Source organism: Cornus florida, unplaced genomic scaffold, assembly GCF_030987335.1.
Source record: "Cornus florida cultivar Cherokee Brave unplaced genomic scaffold, ASM3098733v1 CherokeeBrave_3.0.0_Hap2_Chr07, whole genome shotgun sequence".
Taxonomy (NCBI): domain Eukaryota; kingdom Viridiplantae; phylum Streptophyta; class Magnoliopsida; order Cornales; family Cornaceae; genus Cornus; species Cornus florida.
In genome coordinates this window covers 57,948,622-57,958,989 of record NW_026775577.1, presented here as the reverse complement: position 1 = coordinate 57,958,989, position 10,368 = coordinate 57,948,622, and the positions used below count along the sequence as shown (strand labels likewise).

The window sequence follows — 10,368 nt, the reverse complement described above, 5'->3', positions numbered from 1 at the left end:
TTACTGGGTCTTATGTGCTTTTGCTATTGGTAATCTATATTTAACTATTTATCTCCTACTTCCTCTTTAAACCATAAGCTTTCTTTTCTGTGTTCCTAATATTGGATTCATCGCGTGACTCACATCAACGATCTACTCTCTGCGGGATCTTCTGATTCTTCTTCATGGATTTTCGCTGTAAGTACTTGCAATTTGTTAATTTTTGTTTGTTTTGAACCTTTTGGACCTCAATTTTGTGGGGTTTTCTTCTTTGTTTTCAGTTGGTGATTACTTGTGTTGACTGTTGTTCTGCAATATTACTGAAAGTTTTCTTGTACCCTCTGTTTGGTTGCTGAGAAAAATAAAGGAAGGAAAAAGTAAAAGGAAACTTTTAAGGGTCAACATCTATTACTGTTTATTTTCTGGAAAAAACAAAACAAAACAAAACAAAAACTTAGCAAAATTTTTGTGTCAGATTTAATTGTTTTGATCACTTAAGTGAACCCAACCTAGCAAAATTGTTGTCTTTTGCAAGTATTTTCTCATGATTTTCATTACTTAAAAACTTGGGTCATTTGCTCTTTCAAAAGTATTTGTTAGCTTCATCTTTGGAATAAAAAAGTTTGATTGATTGTTGCTTTTTATTTTTATCTTTAGCATAGTAACTTTAAAGATGTCAGATGGAGAATTCCAACCTCAAAATAATGTTGTAGATCCTTTAACAAATGTTATTTCATCATCAGCTATGGTTCCTACTTCACTAGGAGCCCTCGATAAGACAATTATTTCTTCAGAGAGAAAAAGAAAAGTGACATCAGTAGTTTGGAATGATTTTTCAAAGAAAACAATTAATGGTGTGCAATATGGTATTTGCAACCATTGTAAGGCAAGGTTAAAAGCACCAAGTAATTATGGAACCATGAGCTTGCATGACCATATAAAAATTTGCAAGAAACGAAAGAAAAATGGTGACTTGAGACAATTTGTTTTGCAATCCAATATTACAAAGAATCAAGGCACTAGTGAAGCACAAGTGGAATACCGTAATTTTGTATTTGATCAAAATGTCTCACGACATGAGCTTGCTTGCATGATCATAGTACATGAGTATCCACTCTCCATGGTTAACCATTCTCGTTTTCGAAAGTTTGTTAATAGTAGTCTTCAACCTTTTTTTAATATGGTTTTCCGAAACACAATTAAGGGTGATATTTTAAAGATATATGATTCTGAGAAGGTTAAAACAAGCAAATTTATGGAGGAGCTTAATGGTAGAGTTGCCATTACTTCAGATATGTGGACTTGTAATCACTCAAAGAAAGATTTTATGGCGGTAACATCTCACTTTATTGATGATTCATGAAAATTGCAACAAAGAATTTTGAGGCAAATTTATTATATGCATTATTTCTATCTATTAGAAATATATTGTATACTTAGTTTATGTGCAAACAAATGCGAGTATGTATTATTTGTTTATTAATTATGCATATTTTTTTATTTTACTATGTTTAGGTTTACATATGTGCATGCTCCACATAATAAGGAAATTCTTACTGAAGTGTTTATTAATACCATGTTAGATTGGAACATTGAGAGAAAGTTGAGTACCATTACCTTAGATAATTGCACCACAAAAGATGGCATGATTGGTAGTCTCTTAGACAAGATTGATTCAAGTACACTCTTATTTGAGGGGAAGGTTCTTCGCATGAGATGTGCACACATCTTAAATATATATACATATAAACGGGGCGGGGCGGCACGGGGTGGGGCCCCGGCTCCATCCTATTTGCAACTGTCATTTGTGTACATTATACAAATATATATACATACATAAGTTTGCAAGGCATTGTTGACTCCCGTGATTTGTCCTAAGTTGACGTACATGTACATAAATATATGTGATCTGTTGTGTCATTGACTCGGTGCATGAAGTAAATGAATATATATATATATATTGTAAACATGAAACTCGAAGGAAGTGACTTTCATGCGCAAACGTTTGTCTTTAAATAAAGAACTGACTCCTTATTTTTGCATAGATAAAAGAAAAAAATAAGACAATGATTTATTATCAATTTAATAGTCAATCTAATGAAGAATTCTAGTTAAATTTTTTTTATTTTTAATGCATAAAATAATGTCAAATTTTTGATCTTATTCAATGTCAATAGATAAATTTTTTATTTATCCGTTAAACTATTTCCTCTTAAAATTATTGTCCAAAAGAAAATGTAATTGACATTTATTGAAATAAACCTTGATTACTATTTTTGTTCTTGAGTTTCTATAGGTTAAATCTTGGTGCCACTAATCTTTTCATTTTTCTTACACTTATTTTATTTGTCGTTAATCATCTTGGTGTTTTTCCTAACAATTGTAAGTACTCCCAAGAAAAATTAAATCCATGAAGCAAGAAATTACATCAATAAATTTAAAAACCAAGAAGTTCTATCAATAACGTTTCGATGCAATGAACCTATTGTCTATTCGACTTTTACCTAATTATAAATTAAAAATAATCCCGAACCAAAAAGTACTTTTGAGTTTATAAATTAAAAATAATCACGAACCAAAGTGAGATCTTTTAAGATTTTATTATTGTTGACTTGGAAAGCAACAAGTACTTTTGGGTTTATCAATTAAAATCGACAATGATTATAACCCTTTTAATTTCTTTCTCTTAGAGATGAAGAAAGGAATTAATCGGTTTACAGAACATATATTTGTGTCTATATATATATATATAATATATAGAGAGAGAGAAAAGTAGCGTTCATGTGTGCGGCTTTCTCTGCATATATGGAGAAATTATTCGGTGGTTCAGTACCCACCAATTCATTTATGATACCGGCCACTAATATATTGCCACGTGTATATTGTCCACATTTTTATTTGCAACCCATACACATCAGCATTATGTTTTCTTTCTCATCCCAATTTCTCAGACGAAGTTTCTCTCATCATCCTAAATTTTTTTTTTTTTTTTTTCCTTCCGATTCGACATGATTTGCAACAACTCCAAATGTTTTGACAATTTACAACAAGTTTTTGACGATTTGCAGCTTTTTAATGATTTGGAACTATTGAGTACCTCTGGTAAATAAAAAATTTACAGCAATATATACATATACAAGGAGATTGATATATATATATATATATATATATATATATATATATATATTTGATTTACCAGAGGTACTCTATAAATCGTCAAAAGCTTGTTGTAGGTCATCAAAACAGTTGGAGTTGTTGCAGATTGCAACGAACGAAAAAAAAAAAGAAAAAGAAAAAAGGACACTATCTTCGTGAGAAATTAGAGACAACAGAGAGGTTTATGAAATTAGTGATGGGATGGTGAACAGTTAAAAGTGAATAATTAGATTAGTAAAAATCCATGTTAAATCACGTTCTCTTCCAGCTGGACTGTCACATTATTCTGTCCAACAAATCGGTGCATGGCTTCGGTGTAACTATCATTACTATTTGTTCAAATTGCCCTTAATATTTTTATGTATCAATTTTATGCATATAAGTATTAGTTTTGTGCACGAAGGTACCACTCTTATATAAGTAGGTACCATTTTTTGTGCGAACCATGTCATTAGATGCCACTTTCTATACACGATCTGCACAAAAAATTGTACGTCCGCGACAAAGAATAGTACATTTACCCATAAAAGTGGTAATGCACGAGAGTAATACTTGAACTTAAGTAGTAGGCTAAGAAAATTATGTCATTACCATTCAAAAATATATATATTTAAATTAGACTCTCAAAGCAAAGGAAAAAAAAAAAAAAAAACTCTTGGCACCTAAAGTGCATGAAATTAAGTTATTACAAAACGTGATGTGCAAAGAAATGTGAAGATCGAAAACTAAAATTTCCTTGAAGAACTTTGTGCGCGTAGGATATATAGCTTATTAGCTTCTTCATTAATTAATTTTCTTCAATTTATATAATAGTTTCCAGAAGAGTTATTTTCTTACAAATCTAGAAGAGTTATCTTCTGTTGTAGTTTTCTCTCATAAAATAAACATTTTTATTTTCTGCCCTTGACTAATTGATAGCTATATTATTATTATTCTTTATATATATATATAACTTGTGCCTTAATAAATTACCACAATGATATTTTAATTCAAGTGGCGTAACTATATTTTCGGCAACCCATTTTCCTTAATCGACTCAATAATAAGCAGTCAAACGACTTAACATCAAGATCCTAGGTTGATTGTCAATTTTATTGGATTTTTTTTTTTTTTGGGAAGTTGTCAATTTGATTTTCAGTTCACTATGGCTTACAAGCGGGTCGTAATGAACCACAAAATCCAATAAAATTGACAATCAACCTAAGAATTTTATTGGAGATATATATATTGGTGTGAAGGGAAGCTGTTAAGCAAGGAGTCTGGAGTGGTGCCACCGTATCTTTTGCGATATTAATAACCCATGAATATAGTTATTGATGTAGAGTGTTTCTGTAACACACAGAGTTTTCAAATTACAACAAATCCTTTACACGTGATTCAACATGGTTAAGGATGGGTTGGAAAGTCAGGGTAGCATGGTTGAGAATTAATAGTCACATTGAATCATGATCATATTTGTGAGTTTTGGGTTACAAAACATTCAAGGAACGTAACGTTGTTGACAGTTAAGAATTGGTTGAATTGTTGGTGACTAAACTATGAAAGGATATGTTCTTTCCAAACAGACACCCATACTCCAAGAGGTATCCCAAACAGACATACCCATACACCAAAAGATATCTCTAAGTCTATAACTATCCCACTAAGCTACCATAATTCAGTTTATTTTATTCTCTCTTCCTCTCTAGACTTAACCCAACCCAAGTGGGTTCAAACCATAGGTCAAATGGTCCGAGTCATTTAGACCCTAATTCAATTTTATCGAACCATATTAAGATTGGTCCGAACCATTTGGTTCGGAATGCATCAAATTTAACATTTATATATATTTAGAGGTATTTTTGAGTTAGAGAGAGTATTACACGGAGGAGGTTCGCCGTATCCAAGAGTTTGTAGTGCTGCTATTGGTGGATGTAGACCGTTGTATCCTGGAAGATAGATGGCACTGAGTCCGTTAGCACTATAGCAGGGTAAATCTGTCTTAAGGACATAGTATTTAATACTAGCCTCGGTCCATATTCTTTATTTATTAATTTATTGCTTTATTTTGCATATTTAATTAAATATATAGTTGTGTATTTAATTAATCATTTCTTAACATATTGTTAATTATCTCATAGCATATTAGTATAAGGATGGCTATATCTTAAATGTCACATAAAACATATATTTTATCAACATATATATATATATATATATATATATATATGTCATGCATATATGATTTTCATTAAAAATTGATAAATTATCTTGCATAGAGTTACTAATAGTTTGACCATGGTCAGCTATAATATAAAATATTTTTTATTTTATTTTTGAAGGGTATAACCTTGAAGATTCTTTAATTAAAGGTTGTCACATGATTATTCTATTAATCAGTGGCGGAGTTAGAAAATATTTTAGAAATGTGAGGCCTTGAATAATTATTAAATAAAAATTTAGCCTTACAATACACACAAAAATAAAATAATATTTTCATTGAGTATATGCAATTTCATTGTATGAAACTTGATTAGATTTAAATGCAACTTGATTACAAAATTTTGAACCATAATAAATAAATAAGGAGATCCCGCCTTGAACAATAATAAAAAGAATTAACTATCATTAGACCCAAAAAAATAAAACTTTAAATTAATATTTTCATGGATTACAATGCAACTTGTGGAGGGAAAAATCCCCCTTCAGTGAGAGTCTTCCACGTCATCACATTACGAATTTATATTTTCAATCATGTGATATATTGCGAGAGCCCAATCCGGGTCGAGCCCAAGTTACAGAAGCCCAATCTGGGTCCAACCCAAATTGAGTCGACCTTTAGACCAAGATCGATGGTACTAGTCGTCCAGCCCATTACTCAAACTCAGCTGGCCCAAGATGTATCCGGTCTAAACTATTTGAGAATGAATAAGTCCTGCTAATCAAAGGATTCATCATAGAAGGAAAACTTTATGAAAGGAAAGTCTAGCATGGAAGGAATTATGAAAAGGAAATAACTTTATTTGTAAATAATGATGTATATGGAATGAATTGGAGGACAAGTAAGGCGAGTCCTAACATAATTCCACCACCTTTTTGTATATAAATAGAGGCCTAGACCTCCAATAAAGATCATCAAGCAATATACGTTTTTCTCTCAATAGTTCTTGTTAATGTTTATTTTTCTTGAGTGAGTTGTATTATTTCTTTAATTTTTTTTTACTAGGAGAAATCTTGCACCTACACCTTAGCGCTGTCTATGGGAAATGTATAGAAATATACTCCCACAATTGATTCAAATCTTTTATGCTACTACGATCTGGAATGTCAATTGGGGGATCCGCAGCAGCAGCTGACCAGCAGATGGATCTTATGCAAAAGATGCGAGAAGATTTCTTGCACCAATTTGAAATGCTTCGTCAAGCGAACGAGGCCAGCATGGCTGAGATTGTGTCGTGACCCATGTTTTTCAACCCGGTGCGTCAGTGAGGACCCGAAAGTTAATCCGATAACGGATTTGAAATGCGGAAGCAAAAGATAAAACCATAATCCTTTGATATATAAATCATCTCTAAGGCACCAATGTGACATTCCATGATGTCACGGAACTTAAGGAGAGCGAAAGAGGAAACTAGAGTTAAAACGGGCAAAAGATAAAATGGAGGGCAAAATGGTCAATTCACAATTGAGAAGAGAAAATTGACTCTAAACAAGGTGAATACAACCTAATCGAATCATTTCACAACATTCCAAGAGGTTCTAAGAACTTTGGACAAGAAACCCACAAAATGCCCTTTCCCGGTTTAAGCGAAAACTGATACTACCTCACTAAAACATGAATATCTCGCACTGTGATTGGAATCTGAGAATGGCATAGGTACTATTGGAAAGCAGACTCAAAATCCTTCAGTTTAGACGCAAAAATCACCCTATTTGGATTAGTAATAAAGGAGTTATGACCTTTTAAAGTTGGAACTTTAGTGTTGAAACACAACAAATGAGCTGTATGCTAACAAGCTATTTCGGTCGACCGAAATAGAGTTTCGGTCAGCCGAACTGGACTGAAACCTTGCTGAAATCCCATTTTTAAGGTGAGGTTGGTTCGGTAGACTGAAATGAACCATCGGTCGACCGAAATGGTCCTGAACAGTAAAAATGGCTACTGGAAGTGAAGATTTACTGTGCATTGATGTTACCAAAAGCCATCGGTCGACCGAAATGAAGTGTCGGTTGACCGAAACACCTCAAAAACCTACTATAAGACCTGCTATGTGCCAAGTGTGTAAAGGTTCAACCCATGCTTCAAATCCCCTTATGTAATGGATCAAAAATGAAAGTTTAAATATGGTTTTCAATGAGATTTGAGTATGTGAACATGTCAACAAACCTTATATGCATATTTGAATGTAAAACAATGGCTCCTAGCCTCTAACATGTTCATTACAAGATTTTCATATACCAAACCTCCAAAATTAGTAAAAGTACATTTTTATAGCAAAAGTTGGTACCAAATGAACACAAGTGCTAAAGTAAACATGCTTGGCCCTTGGCCTCTTTACATACATACTTGTAATATCAAAAGTAAGTACTTAGGTATCATTACACATCAAGGAAGCTACATTGGCTTCTAAAATACCATACACCCATGGTATACAAAATATGGCATCAAAAGTAAAGCATGCTAAACACTTGCATGTCAATATACAAAAATGTTTCAAATTGCTCATAAGCCTCTAAGGATGATGAGCATTCAAGAACATAGTCTCCTTACCTGAAAAACAACCCAAACCACTAGAATGAGTAATCAAGTCACTCGTAGAAAGAAGCATATGTGTATACCTTAAAGTTTCAATATCATTGCAAGATCAATATAGACGAATACAAGGGAGCATTCCACTTAACGTCTATATTCAAGGTGTTCTAAGGGATTATCTTAAGCTAACTTAAATGTCTCTTAGCAACATATATCAATATCAATGTACTTAACAACATCAATTCGCCAATAACAAAAATCACAATTTACAATTAAGCATTGGTTGTCAACCTGGAATTCAATGCGAAATCAATTAGTGGAATACTTGGACATCACGTCTTGGACTAAACCAAGATCAAAATGGTTATTCCGGGCATTAACCCGCTGGGAAGACCACCCTAGTGCACACTATCTCAATTGGGGAGAACTCATACCTCCCGCATTAGAGCCAAACTCTAGCCATATCACTTGTAATAATGTCCCAAGATAATCCAAAATCACAATCAAGTTCAAAACTCAAACACTATAATTAAGGCATATAAACCACCTTCCATGCACAAATATTTTGAAACCACACAAACCATGTCTTAGGGTTCCAAGTCTAAAATGTCATTCCAAATGACAAGTCCTCATCATGATATTTTGTACAATACAATACCACCAACCTATCAATTTAAATCATGTCTCAACAATAATCTATATATATTAGATTACAACATTATAGTATTAAGCTTCTAGAATAATCACAATTGTCATCAACAAGATCATAGAATTATCACCACCATAAATATAGCAATTCAAGTCAATAGGAATTGAATATAACATTAATAATTTTACAAGAGTTCTATATCACTACACATGTGAAAATACTAGAATTTAGCATACTACTAAATTATATAATCCTTCTACACATGTTTTATACATATCATACATGCTTAAATCAATAAACCCTAAGTCAAGAAGTAAGGGTCTCCTATAATATGCAAATCTATGATATTAAAAGCATGTACACAATATATATTAAACCCCAAGGATTATAAAATACTTAAAATATAAACATACTACCACCCCTATCTCAATAGAGAATTGAATCTCTATAATCCAAGCAACCAAGCTCAAAATGAAAAACAAGTTTAGGGTTAATGAAGAGGAGAGCAAGAGGAAACTTTTGTGTCCTAAGATTTTAAGTCTAGGGTGAATGAAAGGAAGCCAAAAATGGAGTCAAAGCTATTAACCAAGCTTTTCTCCAATGGTGGCTAGGTTAGGGTTCTTAGCAAACAAGTAAAAATGAAGAGGATAAAGTGAAAATGGTGAGTGGAGGGTCTAGTATTCCTCCACTCACTATGTGTTCTTACACTACCTCTCACACACACACAATGCAAGACTTAATTGTGATCCTACACTTGTTACAAATCCAAGGCTCCTTCTTAGGCTTAATCTTAAGCCTACACTTGTCAACCATCTAAGCCAACAAGTGCTCCAATCCTAGGCCAACAAGTGGGTGAATCTCTACCCTCCAATTTTCAAGAGATTATACATCCAAGTCACTCCACCCCTTTGCCAACAAGTGGCACCATGAGAATGTGACACTTGTCACATTTTCTAAAAATTGCAAAAAGGTCCTTTTTGAAAATATTTTCTAAAATAAATTACAAAATGGTCCCCAAGACGAAAAATAATTACTTTATGTAATTGCACAAAAACCCCAAAATAAGGAATAATTACAATAAAGTATGCATCCATGCCTTTTATGAAAAAGTAAGCAACTAGAATGTATTTTCTACAAAAGTAAAAATACAAATGTCATGGAAATCAAATATCATGAATGCGTACAAAACCAGAATCAAATTCGAGCACAAAAAGTGAGGTTATACAAGGAAAAATGATAAACGGGGAAAAGACAAAATAGGAAAAAGACGAAAAAAGAAAATCGCCGAAAAAGGAAAAGGAGGAAAAAGACCGGGTCATTACAACCTACCCTCCTTAAAAAGGATTTCATCCCTGAAATCAAGTCGTACCTGAAAGAGAAAAGAAATGGGGATACCGAGAGCGAACCTCCTGTTCGAGCTCCTAGGTTGCTTCCTTAACGCCAAGATGTCTCCACAAGACCTAAACCAATGGAATGGTCTTGGTCTGCAAAACCTACTCCCGTGAATCATGAATCTAGATTGGACCCTCCTCGTAGGTCACATCCTCATCAACAACAACATCTGTCCACTGTAAAATATGCGATGGATCCGGCTCATACTTCTTCAACAAAGATACATAAAAGACGTCACAAACCCTATCCAGGTCTGGCGGCAATGCCAAACTATAAGCAACTTCACCGACAAGTTCCAAAATCTGAAATGGTCCAATGAACCTAGGAGACAACTTGCCCGTCTATCGAAATCTCAGAAGTCCCTTCCGTAGAGAAATCTTGAGAAAGACGTGGTCCCCTACCTCAAAAGACAAGGATCTCCTCCTCTTGTCAGCGTAACTCTTCTGCCTGCTCTGACCTG

The 10,368-nt window shown here is 33.4% G+C and overlaps 1 protein-coding gene across 1 annotated transcript; it reads left to right on the top strand.

The window, feature by feature from the left end:
• The first annotated feature begins 652 nt into the window (after window positions 1-652).
• On the top strand, window positions 653-1,342 carry LOC132266248 (zinc finger BED domain-containing protein RICESLEEPER 3-like). Its single transcript, XM_059767101.1, has one exon. The coding sequence runs from the start codon at window positions 653-655 to the stop codon at window positions 1,340-1,342; it is 690 nt and encodes a 229-aa protein (XP_059623084.1).
• The last annotated feature ends 9,026 nt before the right edge of the window (window positions 1,343-10,368 follow it).